This window comes from Lipophrys pholis (assembly GCF_963383615.2).
Source record: "Lipophrys pholis genome assembly, chromosome: 15".
NCBI lineage: Eukaryota > Metazoa > Chordata > Actinopteri > Blenniiformes > Blenniidae > Lipophrys > Lipophrys pholis.
In genome coordinates, this window is record NC_137642.1 from 14,241,851 (window position 1) to 14,262,338 (window position 20,488).

General features: G+C 38.8%; 1 protein-coding gene across 1 annotated transcript in view; it reads right to left on the reverse strand.

Moving 5' to 3' along the window:
* LOC308121044 (neurexin-1a-like) overlaps nt 1-20,488 on the reverse strand; it is a 242,416-nt gene that overhangs the window by 217,529 nt on the left and 4,399 nt on the right. Inside the window, exons 3-5 of the mRNA XM_080482073.1 lie at nt 6,349-6,366; nt 5,052-5,081; nt 3,758-3,805 (exon numbers count right to left, since the gene is read on the reverse strand). Of these exons, the coding sequence (XP_080338199.1) occupies nt 3,758-3,805; nt 5,052-5,081; nt 6,349-6,366 (96 nt within the window). The remainder of the gene's footprint in view (nt 1-3,757; nt 3,806-5,051; nt 5,082-6,348; nt 6,367-20,488) is intronic.

Here is a 20,488-nt window from a genome sequence, read left to right on the forward strand (position 1 = left end):
AAGGTGCAATTTCAACAAACACAGGTAAACTGGAGCCAAACCAACATTCAATGAGTCATTGATATTATGTCCGATAAGCAAACACAACATCAATCACTTAGCGTTGGAAAAACAAAACAAAACAACAAAAAAAACGTAGTATAGAATATATTAAAGAGCATTCTACCTCAAACAAAATGGGAAGCGACGGTTCAGAAAGGGAAAATATGGTTTGATGAGCTTCAGGAGGAAAACTAAAGGAAACTTTTTAAGTTCAGCCGTTGTGGAAGCGCCACCCTTTACTGCGGCATCTTCAGACCAGAGGGAAAGTAGACGTGAACAGGGATCAAGTGAAGATTTTTTAACAAGTTACATTTTAGTCCGCCCCAAATACAACTCCTGTTTCAGGTGTAAATACACTGCATATGGGATGCTAAGGTTTCTAAAACTAGTTTATAGGCTATTCACAAGTGAAAAACAGAAGGAGACCCAATTGCTATTTTATTTAATAGTTATGCATTTACAAAATGCAGCTAAAAATGATTTGAGCAAAATATGGACAGGGGTTTAGACATGAACAACCAATGGTCGCAAGTGATTTAAAGGCCAAGAGGAAATCAAAACGTTTGCAATTAAACCAGTAGGCTTAGTGTTACAAACAATGACACATCCTAAACTTTTTCTTAAAACTGTTTCAAAGAATGTGCACCTCTAACTCTTCTCTGGTATGAGAAATTCGCATGAACATTATGTAAATCGTGTGCCTTCGCAACAGCATGGCTTCACGTGAACCTGATTTGAATTGTGATTTTGGTGGGACTCTCTGAAAACCTCACAAATACCAACTTTTGGATGGACAGTGCTTATCCCAACTGTTCAGTCCCATGGACTGAGAGAATAAATGCCAAGGAGCAATGAAGCAGCACTTCATTAATACACCTTGTGTTGGTTTTCCCTTAATTTGCTACTGATCTGTAAAGCATTTTATTTATTTTTTTCCTTTTTATACACTTTGTTATTCACACTGCGTGCATTGAAGTATTAAGTGTTGGAACTCTTCAAATTAATGTTTTATTATAACACTTGCGGTTACAGAGATCGTCAAACTGTGCACAATGTTGGTGTGTGAAGCATCTCGCTGTGCTTTTATTGAAATAAATGGGTGACACATACCCACATGCTGTACTTCAAGTGAAGCTTGTTCTTTGTTAGTCACCGACATAAACCAGTTTCTATAGCACTTACTCACTGAGCTGGACTAGATTAAACACCATCCGTTACCATGTTTTTAAAGAACAGGCACACACACAGCCTCACCACCTTAAGTTTATTAGTTTATTTTTCAGGGACCATATACAGAAAACTTTTTTTAATTTTAAAGAAAAGACGCTTTATACCAGATTTAGCTGTCGAGAGTTTCCACTCGCAGTCCCCTGACAAGATGTTTTTTTTTTTTCTTCAGGGCCAGATGTATTGGAGTAGATCAGCCACGAGAGCTGAATCAAAGTTGCTTCTTTCATTTGGCTTTTATGTCAATTCTCAGTTCTGACTTGATATACCAGTTTTTCATCTATTTATGTGCCTTAAAGCCAAAATATTTGGAGGACGCGCTTAAAATGTACTTGTTTTGCTCACGTTGATCAGATGTTCGTAGGAGACAATGCAGCGTTAACAAACACAGAAATTGTTCCGCATGATAACGGTATACATCTTTACTGTTAACACCCACAACTAACAGCCAAGTTTCACGTGTGAGGACATGACTAATATTCACACCCTCCTAACTCCTACCGCGGCTGTGAAATTGTCACGTTTAATAATTTGAATTCTAATTCTTTATCAGCTCATGCGCAGCGAGCACAAAACGAGTCCAAAGTAACTCAAGACGTCCGTCATCTTTAATAATCTGCGACACTTTAAAGGCTCTAGTGTGTCAGCTATCTGTGATGTCAAATGAGAAAGTCTGGATAGTGCATTTCAAGCATCCATTCAAATTGACTCTCAAAATATAGCACATCGTGTACAAACAAGTAGCAATGGGATTCGCCTGTCCACTTTGCAGAAATCCCTGGGAAAGTGCACCGAATGATAAAAAGGGACAATTTCCATCTTTAGAAAGTGAAAGCAATTACATTAGGAAGTACACTAATTTAGAAAAAGCCCAGTCGTACCTGTAAGCCTGTCTGCACAGCCTGCAGCCCCTGTTAAGCTGCACATGGCAGTTTATTGTGATGACAGCAATTAAATACCCTCGTGATTTGTGTGCCAGTGGTATTATGACTTATCCAACTGTATGGCCTGTTCTCTAGAGCAGGATGGAAACAAAGCTTTAGAAATGCAGTGTCGGTTCAGCATCAGAAAGCAGCACAGATACACAGGAAGTCCCCTAAAGACTCGCCATGAAACCAAGGATGAGCTGAACAAGTGGTTAACGTGACACACGAGGAGCCCGCCCAGGGATCACGAACATAAATACACATTATTCTCACGAGCCGAAAGCTGACAATGAGTGCAAGCACTGTCCCCGCTCCTGGATTGAATACTCATGTGGGGATATGCGTTTGAACCGCAGTACATAACTGAATAGACTGGGTTTCACGCTGTACCGCACGTGGGACAACTGACCATGGCCCAAATTAGAATCAGTGTACCATGTATGGCAGATTTGTGCTTCATCAGCATTATCTCAAGCTCTCCCTGTGGCTTTCCTTCTGCCACATCCAAGCTGCGCGTTTGCTCCAGTCCACTGGTGGTGAAGGCTTTCAGGATAGGGTGAATACACCAGTCTCATCAAGACTGTTTCACATCGATGTAAGACGTTAAGTAATTCAACAACAGAAATCTAATCCAGAGCAGAGCAAATGCCTCGTGTATTAACAGCCACTGCAACCAATGTAGACAATTTAGTTTGCATATATGATTTTAGATTTTAAACAAGTGGAGAGTACCATTGTTATTAAGCATAATTCAATAAAAAAAAACTAACTTTTACATCATTTTTTAGAGAGAAATGGCCCATTAGACTCAGATTTCAGCATATTGTGATGACTGCAAATTAAACTTCACAGTGATATTACATAAGCAGTATGTCATTGTATGTATGCAATAAAATGCCACCTAAATACACACATGAGTAGGACAACGGAAATGACACTTACCTTGGAAGAAGGAAAAATAATTTCTGCATTTTACAGTGGGCAATATTTTTTAACCATGCGTGTGCGTGTGTGTGTGTGTGTGTGTGTGTTTGTGTGTGCGTGTGTGAGATTCAGGAAACTTGTGTAAGCTTTCTGCAACTGGCAGCAGAATAAATTTTACGATGTAATAAAAAACACAGTAACAACTTCTCTGCAACCACAGTTCAGTTTTGAAGACTTACCTGTTCAGTTGATGCTTCACAAGCACATGACATGAGATATCATTTAACATACAACATTAGTTTACCTTTGTCTGTACATGAATAAAAAAAATAATAAACTTTAAATTTCGTCTGGAGAAGTTTGGCCAGACTAATTGACACGTTAAGTCTGAAAGAAAGTATAAAGCAAGATCAAGGCAAATATCTATGTTTAAAAAAAAAAAAGGAATGCTTGAATGTCACTGTGTTCATAATCATTTCATAATTTAGTATTGTCAAATATAATTATTCGCGCACATTGACATTCAAGTATATCACATTATTATAGGCTAACAAGAACTCGCTTAATGTTGTTTAACTTCAGTAACCAACTACAAATAGAAGAAAAGAAAAGAAAAGAAAAAGAAATCAAAGTTTTACCTTGAATGCTCAGTAGGGACCTTACAAGCCAAGTTTCCCCTCTCTGCCCTGAGGAGGAGAGTCAAATGGGAAACATGAGAAGTCGACTTACCCCACAGAGAGAAGAGGTGAGGATCACAGCCAGGATGGGAGGCCCACAACACTATGATCAAGCCTCACCCGCAACCCCAAAACCCATGGTTTGAACGCAAAACAAAACAAAAAAATCAAAGTGTAGTTACCCCTAGGTGGTGGAGGAGGTGGAGGTGGTGGTGGTGGTAGTGGTGTACTGGAACTAGGACAGCAACTATTGTGTTCATATGCCCATGTGAGTCGCTTGTGATTCTCATGCATCGAGCAGAAAAGACACAGGTGACACAGCTTCATCTTGTGAGTGCAAAGCAAAAGCAGCACCTACCTTCCAAAAGCTTTCAGTCACAGTTGAAAACACATTGAAATAAAATGCCAATGACCCTATCCATACATCATTAAGCATGAGTATATAATGACACAAACACTGCTGTCATAGTTTGATGAGTTCAGAGAATTGAAAGGGTTGTACCTTTACTTTTACCTATGAGATTTGATGAAATGTTCCATGAAGAAAGCGGATTCCAGACAGAAGAGGGAGAACAGAAGGAGAGGAGACACAAATAAGTGCCATGGTCAAGTAGGAAAGAGACAGAGGTCTGGAGGGAAAATAAAAGGCTTGATGACTACAAATATGTGCAAATACTGGAGTTGAAATGTGTAATCGCAATTAAAGTGGTAAAAGAAGAGTTTTACTCCATGTCTGCACAGTATTTTACTCTGCCGTGTGATAATGATATGCAGTACGGCACAAATGGAGAGATGAAGATAGCGCGGTCAGTACATATGCGCAGCCGATTGCAACGTGCATTACAGATGTCGGGACCGGTGAGGATTATTTAAAAAAATTCAGTAAGCCGTTAGCCAACGCAATGCATAGCGCTCCAATAATGTTAATGCAAGCGTCCCTTGGCTTGAACCACATCACCGGTAAACAGAAGAAAGTACAGTAGATGTGAATAATTAAAAGAAGCGCGGGGCATGTACGCAGCGGAACATGGAGCGAAAAGCCGAATGAGCTTGAAAAAAAGGGTCATGAGAAAGAAATACCACGGCCGGAACACAAAAATCAACCCAGGTCATTCAAAATAAGTGAACTGACAGCCCATATCTGAAGCTTCAAGCCTGAGCGTTGCAAAGGAATTCGAGGCAAACACGTTTCTGAGCACAATGGGAGCAGGAGGGACAATGGAGGAATGACAGGAAGAAGGAAAGGAACTCATACCTTGGTCGCCCATCATCAGGTGTGCCAGACCTTGAAGGAAAACAAGAGCACAGTCAGCAGAGAACAAGGGATCATGGGAAGCTGTGTGACACAGACACGCAGGCATCTCTTTCCCAGTAGATGTCCGTGTTACTCAAGGAGGGTTGGGATTCTGGGCGGAAAGTGGGACAGGGAGCGGAGGGTGCACGAACAGGGTTAGCAAGATGAGCATTTTGTCAACCAGTGCAGGTTGCAATGCATCATCTGCCACTTACTAGACACCATTCAGAAATAAGTTCAGCTCCACCTTTTCCTCTGGGATAATCACTTCACCTACCACACTTAACGAGTAATCCCGGTATGCAAACATAGACTATGTTGGCATCCAACGTGATCTCTCAGCTATTGTTGTATCGGAGGAAAAGAAGAGGAAGATCCTCTGGTAATACATTACCTTCGTCACAGATATTAACTGAGATAGGCAACACTGCTAATATGGTGCAGTTCATCTATGACACAAACCCACCATTGAAATGAGTGAGTTCATGCACTAATTACATACTTCAAACATATAATTTCAACCACAAAATGTTGCAGGGATCATGAAACCCTACAACAAAGTGAGCAGAAAAGCTCTTGCCTTGTTTCAAGTTCGTGATTCTTTACTTTGTGATGATATACTTACCAAGGAAGACATCACATATTCAAACAAAATCGCAAAACACTTTCCATTGACAAAATCAGTGGGAGGTTCCACTTATAAACAGTGAAATTGACTGAGCAGTGAGATAAGCCAAAACTCTGCATCCAATGAATTCAAAATCAATGTACTTTACTAATGATATCCCTTTTTTATTCCTCTCATAATTCATGAAACAAAAACTTGGATAATCGTGTGATTCTTGCTTGTGTTTGCTGAATGTTATCACTGTTTCAAAATTATCGGGCATGTTGGTATTACTAACCTATCAAGACAATTCTTCACAAAATATATACATTTACCATATAATGCTTTATATTTAGTATAACCATAACCAGTGTGCAGTGTTTTCATTGTAAAGATATAATGATTATGCTTATTTTACGCAATTTCAACTTCCACAGGCCCCTTAAAGGAACTGAATGCTTTTTGGCTTATGAACCATGATTTGAAAAACACCCAAAACTTACCACTCCGGTAAAGATCGACAAACACCAGCATTATAAAATGTTCAAGTACTTGCAAAAATAACAAAAGTCATGACAACGTGTGTTCATAAAAAAAAAAAAATAAAAAATGAAAAGTGGCAATTCAAAACCAGTGATTAAAAACACCCACCTTCAGTTTGGTTGTCTTCTGGAAGCACAAACAGGCAAAGAGAAAGAGAGGGAGATATTCATTAAGCAGCATGCAGACTGGTACTGGCCATTGCATGTCGTAACCATGCAAGGCATTAAACATCTCATGCAAGTGACCTATTGTAACCCCCCCTGAGGAACAAAGGCTGATTTGTGCCCCCCGCCTCCCCCCCACACACAATTTATTTATTTTTTTCCTCAGTCACGCACTGACCTGGAATACAGGACAGAGCTGTGACAGAATGAGCCCTTCTAAATATCTGAAATAACCTTGACGAATTAGATAGTTTGAAGCCAGTCTTTGTTGGCGGCAGATGAAACTGGCATCACAGTTAGATGATTTAAGAACCAGTATTGATCAGAGGCAGGACATGACAAGGGGATAAAAAAAGCACAACATCTTGAGGCCTGGGCTGGCTTGTGCTGCTCCGTTAGCCTCATTAAATCTTTTATCTATTTATTTATTTATTTATTTATTTTTCTAAACGTGATGGACAAACTTTAGGCAGCAACATACATTTATTTCAAGGAACTTAATAGAATCTATGTACAGCGTTGTTTTTTTTATGTGAATAAAAAAAGCTGCTCCGTGTGATGAAACGCATTGCAAGAGAAAAATTACCTAAATAAATAGAGCCGGCTGGGATTAAGCAAAATCCTCTAAGGTTTCAGAGTGAGCAGTGAGGGTCTTGTGTTGCTTGAAATCTATTCAAGTGATTTGGTCAAGGTAGCAAACGGATGACCAGTGAGCACCGGTTGGAAATGCAAAGGGAGACTGCCTCCCAAATGACGTGCCTTCAACATAAAAATTTTGGCCATTGGAGTGACTTTAGGGGAGGTGAGTAAACGGCCATGTGAAATCCGTCAGTCTTTTAATGGAGACAAAGAGGACAGAAGGACATGTGGGTGAAGTAAAAGCAAACGGGTAAGGTGAACATCATGCCGCCAGTGAGAAAATCAACTGGATTGAAAGAGTGAACAAAAAAGTCACAGAACATGCAAAAAAAAGAATCAAGTGGGGAAGTTAAAGGGACAATACACTGCCTATGAAAGGGGGGGGGAGGAAAAAAAAATATCGTCAGTTATCAGTTCTGCCCATTATTGAATGCTTATGATTGAATTTCTCTCACAGTCGACATCAAACACAAAATAGTCTGAACTGGTAAAAGGAAAAAAGAAAAGAAAAAACAATGAGAATATATAAATTTCATCACTAATGATATCAAATCATGAACACGGTAGCATGCAATGTCCAACTGATATCCACATACACAAAGATGACCTGCAGGGATCCAGTTACAGTAACCATGCAATCAGAAGGGTACAGAAGCTCAGTATCCACTGCAAAATAAACTCCTACCTCTTTAAATTGCTTTCTTGCCCCGAATTTATGCGCCGTTTTTTTGACCCAAAACTTACCATCACCTCTGGTTCCCCTTCCGAATCAAAGACACCATGCACAATATCAATCCAAATCATCACTTTGTGAACAAATCATAAGACAATTGAACATTTCACCATTGTTGGTCGACATAGAGTCGTAAATTTTGTCCAATTTAGTGAGATCTAATTTTGCTTCCAAAACCATTTCTCATGGCAGTTTGAATGAGATTATAATCCATATTGTAAAACACAGCAGTGCCTCATTTATCCACGTTTTCAGGATTGAACACTTGCACATACACACACATATGGTATATGTGCATGTGAGTTAGACTGATTTGGGTCCACTCGGTTTAGATTTGAATGAGATGTGTGCACATGTGAGTCGTATTTTCCCGACTGGAAGCAATGGGAATATTTAGATGAATAAGATTCTGCTGTCAAAAAATAAAGAAATACACAACGATGCACTTTGTTCACAAAAAGTTGAGCTTGATGATGAGAAGCACACTGCTGAAAAAGCATTCTGACATGGCAAGCATGAAGCTGGCAGTCGCAAAGAGAAAAGTGACCACATGAGAAAAGAGAAAGAAACGGGAACGTTTGCCGATGTCACGACCCCAAAAACACTGACGGAGACCGATTCGTTCTACTAATTAACTCACTTCACTGAGGTGATGGTGATTGCAATCCCCACTGTACTAAATTTGAATCCAGAGTCATCTGTGGAGTACTATTTTAAAAAGTTTGTTTAGGGTGTGTGTAAGGTTATTACGTAATTAACACTGTATTATTGTAATTCCCTTCCTCTAATCATTGGTGATCAAAACCAATTTGAAACTGATTTAAAAGAACAGTCATTATTCATGCGGCTTGAGAAGAGTGCAGTATCAAATTTCCCTTTTATTAAAGCCAATCTGACTGCTTTACCCCTCACACATGGCTTTAAACCTCAACGGGAGGAGAGAACGACAAAAACCTGGAGGGACACATTTCTAATTGTGATACGTTGAAACACAGAAATCTAGCCGTTCCCTGAATGTAATTTGATGAAGGATTAAAGTACAACCATTTCTGCAGATTGTGTCCAGCAGTGGATGCAAATCGTGAATCAAAATTTAAGAAATCTTCAGCGCTAAATGAGGTTTTATCTCGGATGTGTTCAGAAGAAAAGAAGCTTTCCTTTAACAGCCGTATCACCTGACAGCAACCATTAAAACAAGTCCCCCCCCCCCCCCCCCCCTCCTCACACACACACACGCACACAAACAAACACAAACACACACACACACACACACACACTTTCTTTCACAAATGTACCCAGCTGGTTACATTCTAATCCAGAGACGTAAATCCATTTAATCCCCTTGACAAAGTGATCCCAGTGCTATTGTGCTGGTAACACTACACCAAAATGCACTCAACTGCCTATCAGACGATCTGCGACTCTGATGGTCTTATGCCGTTGATCATGCGCATGGTGACTTGCTCATGGAAAATATTACATTGCAATGCAAGCCGATGCCTCACGGAACGAAACATCTGGTGCGAGACAGGCAAAACAGTCATGATAATAACAATCTTTTTAAAAAAGAAAAAAGTGGAGAGTAAATCTATAAACCAATTCTATCTGGATTCCTGCTCGCATAATTTTGACACTTGAACACAGTCTGGAGACTTTGATTGTAAAATCTCGACTGTGGCAACAGATTAAAGCCAAAGTGACAGACCGCAGAAAGAAAGAAAGAGAGAAAGAGAGAAAGAGAGAAAGAGAGAAAGAAAGAAAGAAAGAAAGAAAGAAAGAAAGAAAGAAAGAAAGAAAGAAAGAAAGAAAGAAAGAAAGAAAGAAAGAGAAAGAAAGAAAGAAAAAGAAAACTGGCTGTGCTCAGTCCACTATTACACAATCCACAAGCAACCATCAGCCAGCTGGACAAAATGTCATTCAGACACACGTCGGTCCTCCAGCGTGTCTGAATGCAGTTGGCTGAAGAGACATGGCAAAGAGCACGGCAGGCAATCTGTGTGACGCTACATTTCACATAAATGAGCACGTGTCACATTCACTAGCCACAACATCCTGCACTAGATATAATTCATTTTTCTCTCCCATTTGACAATTTTCAGAGTTCCTGTCGGTCCGAATCAACCTTTTGTTTTTACACTCCTAATGTCAAGGGCAGACGCTGCTTTATGTGATTGTATCATGTTTCATGGCCTTCCTTCTGCTTTTACCGGCTCATCATTCACTATTTGTAAAGCTGCCCACCCATCTGCACACACAGAACCTTCACCTGCGTGTCACAATATTAAACCCTCCTGGCCTGTGTTTCTGGATTATTTTGCAACCACACCCTTTATAAGAAAATCATTTCCTGCAAATTTGATATTTAAGAAAAAAAAAATATGTCCCTGAAATCTCTTTGCGTCCATATTTCATGGAGACGATATTTATGGAACACGTTTTTTTTGCAACCGGTCAGTTTGGGATGCGACATGGTTGCGTAAATAACGGCAGAATGTAAACCGCTATCAGTGTAATTTAAACACCTTTCCAAGTAAAATGATGTTCAACATTATGAATTATTAAAGGAGGTGCACTTGCGTAACCAAAGCAGTTCAAATCCATTTTAAATCGTAGCAAAGTGAAGTCATTTCTTTTGGAGCCAGAATTGCTCTGAGAAAGTAGGTCAGCCGCACACTTTCATTGTGCAAAACCTGAAACTTAAAGTCTCATTGCTAAAAAAAAATTCCATGTGCATATTTGGACACCCCCGTCAGCGGTGCCGCACAGAACTTGCAAGCTGACAGCTTTAAATGGCCGAAGGACATGGCTGCTTGAAAACATTGCACAGCGTCCGTAATGTGACATTAGCAAAGTGCAAGCGTGTTTCTCCAACTGACTGCTCGATCAACGAGAAGAGGGAGAATTAAAGCGCTGGGAAATCATTCACCGCTGGTGAAGGGGGTTGTGTTTTATGAAGATCTAATTTGAGCACCATGAAGGGCAGTGACCTCTTGATAAGCAAGCAGTACATTTGATTTATGGTATTCAAGTTGAAAACATGATAAAGCATCCAAGAACCTCTTTGGAAGCCCTGCTGACATCTCAGGGAAACCACGCAGGTCCTAGAAAATACACCGTGTGGACACCCCACCTAAAGCCCCGCAGTCCAAATTCTACATGTGCAATCCAGGCTTTCTTTTAACAAGTTAATAAGGCGTGAAATTTAAGTGGCACTGATGCAATTTTTTGCCTTCAGACGTCTCAAGATCACAAGAAAAACTGACAAAACTGCTTCTTTTTTTTTGCCGCACATGACAAGTCCATTGAATGTGCAAATTTAGTCAAATGCCTCAGTGCATTTCCTATACAAATCGCAAAAATTATGCATCTTAAATGTGTCTTAAGTTGTTATTAATCGAGGGGCACTGGTGACGTTACAATGAGTCAACGAACAGGAACAGACGATTGACTGGAAGCCCTTTGCACAGTTGCAGATTGGAGGAATTGTAGCAGGAAGGCTGCTCTGAAATCCCTTGTCACACGAGCACTTTAGGGGAAAATGTAAAAGCCTTGCAGAAAAGGTCAAAGCTACCAGAGGATCGATTTGTTGTTAAATTACAATTTGGGCTGAATCAAGAGTAATGACTGTAAGTGAGGGCTCATCTTTTAGTATCACAAGCCTAAAGCGAATGCTTCTTTCTACCGGAGGACTGTGAGTGGCATTACACAACTCGCCGTCTCCTCCATTATCCTCGTCAAGCAGCAGTGAAAGAGTTCCAGAGAGGAAACGGGGTCGAGCAGCCGGCCACCGTGAGGGAACCCGATAACTCCCAGAGCTCTGGATATTTCTACCTCGGCTAATTCGTATCACCGCAGCTGAGCTGGTCAGCAGTGTCACATATCCACTTTCAAGACAATACCCTTTTTTTGTTTTTTTGTTTTCCTTTTTAAAAGTGCAAAATCATTACAAAGACTTTTCCAGCAAAATGATTTTATGTCCGGACACTATTAACATGAACTTAAGTGTTTTATTTGTAGATAAATAAAACTGTAAACTTTAGAGTTGAGCGGAGAGAGAGCTAGCGATTTGTGCTAAGCTAAGACAAAAAGCTGCTATATCATTGATGAAAACAATCTTATCGTCCAAGTAAATTTCCTAATCGTCAGCTATTTAAGGTGATTAATAAAATGTCACACACACGCGCTGGTAGTAGAAAGTATATTTTCATTTTCACTAATTAAAGAAGCTTGATTAATTGTGAGTTAATTAATCTCATTATGCAGCTAAGATGAGCTTCTTAGAACCGATGGCGTGCAGACAATATAGTATGAGCCACACGTTTTCCAAAGAGGCAGACCAAACAGGGAGGATTGCGGGAGCAGATGTGCCGAAGACCTCTCCATTCTTTTACATCTTGCGGGTTGAAATGATCCAACGGGATAATCATAGCAGCTTATATAGAAGTTCTAATAACCTTAATCCCTGGATTGAGGGTTTCGAGGATAGTATTACAGATGTGGAGTCAATCTTTTTTGTGATGCAGAGGTCTTAGGTCTGCCAGTGGAATGGAGGAAGTCAATGTAAACTGCAGGTTTGGAAGCATGGATTCAGCATATTTACAATTATTGTAGAGGAGCTCAAAGCTTCAGGTTGGAGAACTACGTGCTAATGTTCACAAAGCACCTTTTCTGGCTAAATATGTGCAGCAGTCACTTAAGGAAACTCGTTCAGGCTGCCCTCACTGCTGACGTGTGACAAATCCCCTTTAGAAAAGTGGCTTTTCTGCTAAAGTAGAAATAAGAAACTAATATTGATGATAAAGCACGCTGAGCACTTACAGCTAAGCTGACATTAGACTGCATACGAGTTTACTATATGCGACAAAAACACAGAAAGAGAGTTAGAGAAAATTATGCTTATCGACCAAATTTCTCCTTTAATCAGCTATTTATTGGATTTACACATCGTATAGCTTCTTTCACTTTTTTCTTTCCGCGTTGAACAATTGAAGGTGAACTGTGACTGAACTGTGGTCCAGTTCCTCTCTACAAACTTGAGAGAAACTGCTTCTGAAATCTAACTCGTCATTACCGGGACAGCTTTCAAATTATGGCAGTGCATTTTCCACTTGTTTTTTTTAAATATCTCAGCCGACTTTCACGAACGATGATACCCAAGCTGCAGCATCAAAGGTAACTTGTGTTCAAAGTGAAAATATCAACGGGAGGCTGGAATTAAGAGTTTTGCCTCAGACGAGCATCATTCTGAGATCAAACCGTACAGATTACAAATAAAACGCACAGTGATAACGCAAAATAATGTTCATTTAGTTCAACTATACCTGTGACATGTATTTATTTTTTAAAGAATTTAATTGAATCGGATTCAATCAATGAATTATGACATGAGCTTCATATGCCAACTTAACACACTCCAATGAGACGCGCTGTATGACTCAGTGCAGTGTGTGTGTGTGTGTGTGTGTGTGTGTGTGTGTGTGTGTGTGTGTGTGTGTGTGTGTGTGTGTGTGTGTGTGACATGGATTTTCCCGATGTGTTTATTTGTGCTGTGGGATGAATCCCGTTAAAGGAGGAGTTTGGTGTCAAAGAATTTCACAAACACCCTTTGACAGTCAGGAGCAAATGTATTTAAACAACGCAGAAATCCTCCGGGAAAATCCCTCTAATCTTTTGATCCCAATATCTGTCTTTGGACTCAGAGACAGCAGTATACTATTAATCTGCTTTTGTCTGAGCAAAGCTGTAGGAGGCCTCCAGACAGAATGACACTTTTCGAGATACAGTACGATCACATAGCTCGCGCTTACACAATGACAGACATGCCTGAAAGGGGGTGGGGGGGGGGGGAGAGATCATTTAAATTAGGAATCCATCTTTTCTGTACACTTCACATGCTTAGTATTCATATATGTGAACGTGATGAAAGCCAGTGAATATCGCATATTCAAATTGAGGGTTCACATTGATCCATACCTATAAACAACCCATTCACTCCCTGCCATGTTAGAGCCCCTTTGCATCTCGAGGATATGCAGAAGGTGCCTAGAGGCAAAGAAGCCCGTCTCTAAATAAATGCTGAAAATGTGTACACCAAGCGTGGTGTGGTTTATAAAAAAAAAAGAAAAAAAAAAGGGGCTTTTAGTTAAAATCACAATGCAATGTATGCAAGTGATATAAAATACATTTAAGTAAAAAAAAAAAAAAAAAAAAAAAGTTATGTAATTCTGTTCTTTAGAGGAAAAGCAGTAGCATATAGAAGTTATGATCAGGTAAGATCATAAGTAAAAAAAAAAATCTGAAGTACATCTTAGTGATATTCAAATCCTTTCAGAAAAATAGTATCAGTACACGACTTTAAAGGTCGACACAGAATTGGTCAGTCTGAGCTTGATAGGCAGAGGCTCCACACTAAGAGAGCTCTTGAGAGCGAGTGCTCCATCAGTTATTATGTCAGTAAGAGACCTCCAGTGGTCGAGTGGTTCATGCCCGCTTTAAAGATGACAGACATCAGAAGGTTAAAAAGAGATATAAAGTCAATATGGCACATAAGTTAACCGATTTTTTATGTTCAAGCAAAACACAATCCTGTTTCACCTTGTAACACTGGTTAAATCTGTTTGACCAACATAAAGAGTCTTTATATATCTGTTGAAACATTCCTGTGCTCATTTTTCTAAAATGATTCAATTATGCTGCCTGTACATATTCTACAAATTGTAATCAGCTCTCCAAGTCTGACAGTGGGGGAAAAAAGGAATTTCTTGTAATCTGCATGATCAAAATAATGGATCTGCTGGTTTTACAGCTGAGACTTTTTTTTTTTTTTTAAATTTCAGTTTTGTGGCGCTGCAAGATTTGTTGAAAATGTATTACATGTTGACTTTAGAGTAGTGTTTGTTAAAAAAAAAAAAAAAAAAGCTGTTAGTAATTCCTCTGATCAAGATCGATTTGATGTCGATTGATGATGATGAACAAACAAAATAAAATGTGTTTTTTTTTGTGTTGCTGTTTTTACCTTTTTAATTGGGGTTACCAATCGAGTCTTTTTTGGGGGGCAGAGTTTTGGGAGGTTTTTATTTTATTTATAGGTTATTTGGCATTTAACAATTATTTGCCTGTTCAAACTATTAAGGAATTCTCCACAGTGTATGTTATAGTGGACCCTAAATTAAAGTAACTGTAAAGTAGTTTTAGTAAAGTAATTAAAAAATTATTACATCCTGAACTTGGAGCTTTGCAGGAAACTATTCTTTCATATCCTCTGTCCATTAGCTGCTGATGAATGCAGAATATTAATGGTAAATTATTAATTATTTCAATTAGTATTGGTAATTGAACTGCTATATTCTACAATGAAATTCATGAAATTCCAATTCAAACAAGATTTTAACATGTTGCCTGAGCGCTTAGAAAATGTTTAAAGATAAAACATGTAATGTACACACTCAAACGGATCTGTTAAGCTTAATTTGTTTTTATCTCTAACGCATTGAAATTGGACAAATTGGACATGAATTGTTGACCTAAATCACATGAAACATACTTCCTTCCTGCCTCTGCTGCCTGAGCTGCTTGAGGATAAGGTAGAAACAACTGCCTCCACTCTCAGGCGTAACACATATTGTTCCATGCCACCGTCAATACCTTAAAGCTAATGACACGTTATTTCAGTGTAGTTTTAGTAGTAATAGATGGGGTGGTGCAGCATCCTCAGCATCCTCCCACAGCATTAGAGCATATTGAGTTCCATTCCAATTTTCATGTAAAATATAAATGTATTAAATGAAAATAAACCTAAAAGATTAACTGGGAAGGTGTTTAAATAAATTGTGCAATTACTCATAGTTCTCCCCCGCAAATATGAAATAATGGCAGAATAGGTGGGGATTTGAAACAGACAAATATTGTGCAACCTAACTTACACACTTGTGTTGAAACACCAGCTGCTTTGACAAGAAGAGCACTATTCAGTTCACCTGGAACAAGTAACAAGTTAACTTTTTCTACTTGAATTAGGAGTTTTAATTCACAACAGTCTTCACGCAGGTCTCAATGAGACAATTGTGGACATTTGTTTCGCCAAACTTTCCCACTGTGAGCGACCGAGGGTCAGGTTTACGACAATAATCTACAAACGGCCGACGTTTGAGTATTTCTAAAGTTCATGAGAGCAATGAGTTTTAATTTAACATTTTTATTTTGATAACGAGTTGTTCAGCTGCCCAACATTACCATATGTACTGTTCTTACTCCATTGTTTGCCTTCAGTGTGTTCAGAGGAATCTTCCTTGGGGACAAAACTTGGCTCAGAATGGACAGTACAGAATCAAGGCACAAGGCCAGTGCGTTTGGAGCAAACTGAAAATGCACATTGAATTGACTCGCTTCTTCATGAAAAACAAACAGTTCAGAAGCTGTTTTGTAAATCTGCTGTGATACTTAAGCCTGAGCAGTCATGCAAGTGCCACGTCGTTTGCCAAAATATTATCTAATACCAGGAAGCAGCCATCTCTCACTGCTATTCTGAAAAAAAAAACTCTCACATTGTTTTGTGATGTCATTTCCTTACACTGAGATCTACTGCTCACGTCTTACACTATGCACTTTCAGTTCACCGTCAAACCAACACAAACATTCATCTACGGGGAATCCACAAGCAAGGAAATAAGTGGAATTTAACAATATTTGTATACAGATTTTTATAAATTGCTATAATGTAAACGTGTGAAAACAAATTGGAATGGTGTAAGTTATATTGCAGATCCAAGAGTTAAACAGGTACGGCAGTTGCAGGCCTATACTGTACATAAGGAATGACTCACCTGTCATCTGCTTTCATAGTTAGAACTTCTAAATACAAAGCACCCCAATGCTTTTTAGTGCCTTTGGATCCTACAAGCTGATACCAACAAAACCTATTTTCAGTAGATCTAACATAAACCAACATGCCCTACTGAGTTTCAGAATAAGTGTGTGATAAGTGTGATCTTTGAGATAATGGTTTTACTTTCAATGCTTGACCGTTTGCAGCTCTGCTTCGATTATAAAATACCATTTTGTCATGTGTTTTGTCCGGTCTAATAATAACTGAACATCGAGTTCGGTGTATGTAACCAAGCCCCATCTCACTTGCAAATTGTACCCTTGTTATCCAATAAACATCTAATTTTAGGCATTTTAATGCAGTTAAAAAGGGGTGAAAACTCTTCTGATATTCCTCCGAGAAACGTCTAACTGATCTTTACTGCTGCTTCTCGTGTGCTGAATGAGCGAATAAACAAGTCTTTGAAAACAACTTTACATATCGACCTATCATTCACTGGTTCAATCAGGCTAAGCAAAGTAGCAAAACAAGTAATTACATTAAGACTGCAGTACGAGTCACAAATTATTCCGAAGCACCCAGAAAGAAACTCTTGTTAGCAATAAACAAACTTGCAAAACTTGCAAATTGTTCTCCAAGAGCTTATGCTGAATAATCTCAAGGTAGGTTAAAAAACAAGATGTTGTAACACACAACTAAAAATGAGGCTGTTGCAGTTGAGATATGGGAAGATAATCAGTGTGAAAAAAAAACTAGTAGTACCGAAATATATTAAGAAAAGAGTAATACACTTCAAAGTTGTGCAACTTGCAGTATTTTATATTATTTCTCTCAAAAGGCACAGATCTGCTGTGACGCTGTCTTCGGTGGTCTATCGTTTCCACAACGAGTGATTCAAATATGAAAACAAACCATGTGACATAATTCCACGTACTGTAGGCTACAGTCACTTTTGATACAGCGTTATCACACATTAGCAGTCTATAGCAGCCGAATCAAGGTGCCTGTTTGTTCCACACCGGATGCTAGTTTCAGAGGCGTCTAACTATATCTTCACGAGGCCCTCGAAGCTACGCTATCAGCTATTAAAATACTAAAATTAAAAGTGCCATGGAAGCACAGGTAACGTGTATTTAGGCAATGTGAGTTAAGCCTTTGAGTTACATAATATGCAACATGACAACTAAAACGCCGTGTAGTCTTAGTTGGGTTCTGACCTACTTTATTTCTATTTTATTTTTTATTTTTTTAACCTGGAATGATTTATGGTCGGCTAATGTACGATGAACTAAACAACATCGCTCCATTTTATCAGAATAAAATATGGAGCTATGCAATGCAGCTATGTTATTTGTCTAATGAGAAACAAAAGGACAGATTCTTGGAACTCGCTGACCATAGAACAGTGCATTTAAATAATTGTTTTAACCGATCAAGAGGATTTGTGTCCGTGTGTGTGTGTGTGTGTGTGTGTGTGTGTGTGTGTGTGTGTGTGTGTGTGTGTGTGTGTGTGTGTGTGTGTGTGTGTGTGTGTGTGTGTGTGTGTCAGAGGTCATCAAATGTGCAAGCTTGTGGTTGGACAGAGGAGAGTTGACAGGTCTGGTGGCAAATCCTATAATCCTTTCATCTGATCAAAGTAATACAACAGCTTTTGAATTATTTAATGGACGAGTACCTTTTAAACTTCAATGTACTTTACAGCTGAGTCCTTCCATGCACGGGCATTAAGTTCATTTACAGAAGGTGAGAGAAGATGGAAATTACTTTGTTTCTGCAGTGGGCTTGAACGGCCGTGCCGTGGTTAGTACTCTTGCCTCACGACACAAACATCCCAGGTTTGAGCCCTGGCTCGTAGACGTGGAGTTTACATAGTTACTTCTTTGCATGCATTGATTGTGTCTCAAGTTTTCCTCCCAAAGTCGTAAAAAATTCACCTAATTTTTAACTCCAAATTTCCTGTGGGAGTGTCTGTCTCACCTGTCCAACATGTACTCGGAGGAATGGAGAGATGTTTTTTTAATAAATTTCTATTTTCAAACACTTAACAGTGAGTGAGATTAATACATGTATTTGAGTGGTGTCCAGACTTGAAAACTAGCCTTAATTGATTTTTTTTTAAATTTTTGGTTCCATTACATTTTCTACACACAACTTTTACTTCTGCAGTTGCTCGCTTTGTCTCAGCTTATAATGGAGAAAAATTGATTACAAAAAAAAAAAGTATTCATATCATCTTACTTTTAAAAACTGGCCTCTGCACCCTCCAAAATATCTGATGTCATCCTGACCTTGTACAAGGTAGACTTTGTACCTTGTAATTTAATTGAAATGATCAAATTTATTTCTGAGGTCGGCACAGATAATTGTGTTGAGCATCATTTCTAAAATGCTTCTTACTTACTACAGGTTGCTCTGTCAAGTTTACCAGGGACTGCAGAGGTGCTTCAAGGCATAAATACTAGTAGATGTAACAGACTTCAGCACGTACTGACAGAGGTTTACTTAGAATCAGGCAAGATCTTATAGAATTTAAAATTCTACCCTTTTTTACGACACAAACCTCAATGAATTGATGCTTTTTGAAAATTATTTTCATGGTTTCCCAAGACAGGGAAGCAGCAATCTGTGACGCACTGAGAATGGATGTGTACATTTTTGGATTTGAGCTTGTCTCCATCATTTCTTTATTTAAGATGTGAACTTTAAGAAGTAACATGCTGTTCACTGGGAGCTACATTAGTCTTAAAGTTCACAGTGCCAACACAGTTGACAATTACTTGTATACAGAAATGGTAATCCAAAAGGGAGTTAATGTCAAACTTCCCAGCGATTGGACTTTTAACTTACTTCTGTGTGTTGTTTTGCGTTCTGTATTAGGTTAAGTGGATCAATGCCCAAATTTAATGTCAATGGAGTAAACATTGAGAGAGGGCGGATCAACTGTTTGGATGCCAAACAAGTTGCCTGTTCCGTTGGTTTGTCAGGAACAGTTTTATCTCAATTCATGTTTTCGTTTGTTTATCACACCTGCATCAAGTCTATCAGTGCTGCTTTTACAAGATCGACTCTGAACAACTTTTTATATTAGAATTGATCAAAGGTGCTTTCTCAAAAAAAAAAAACTAAAAGCCGATTGTCATAATGTAACTAAATGCCTCTTTGCATATTTTGCATAATTGCCGGACGAAGGATATCACTCACCATCTCACAACCCCAAAACAACTTCTACACTCAGGACATCTCAGGACACCCTGCTTTGTCACTGTCACTGCAGCACAGTTAAAATTAGGAAGGGTTGTGAAATATTTACAGTTTAAAATCTAACTTCTTATCCAACGTGAGGACACACTTACAAGCAACCTTTAGACCCCCCCCTCAATATATTTCAGTGTTAGTTAAACATTACATGTGGTTATTTGTTTTAGCATGAGACACTAATCAATGTTCATGCATTTTATATAATTTGATCAGGGCTTTTTTTTTTTTTTTTTATAATGATCCTGTCTTGGCTTCAATCTGCATATCATGAAAAATATATCTCTACATTCTGAGAGAGGATTTAATGAGCATCCTTCAAATGGGTTGACTTCATCTTACTGTTTTTGGCCTTAATTATTCACACTGAAAAGTTCGTCCTTTGTAGATTGTAAATAAATCTTGAAAACATGAAGACCTCTTTTAGAAAAAGACAGTTGTTGTTGCCTCATTTCAAAAACACACGTGACCTAAATGTTCCCAAAAGCCATGTACAGTAATAAATAAACGTTCGACTGAGAGAATTCTTTTCATGGCCAGAACAAGTAAGAAAAATAAACAATTTGGGTGGCACGTCCAAACGATTCATGGCCACAGTTTTCCACATTTATTCATGGCGGGTAGATTCAGTGA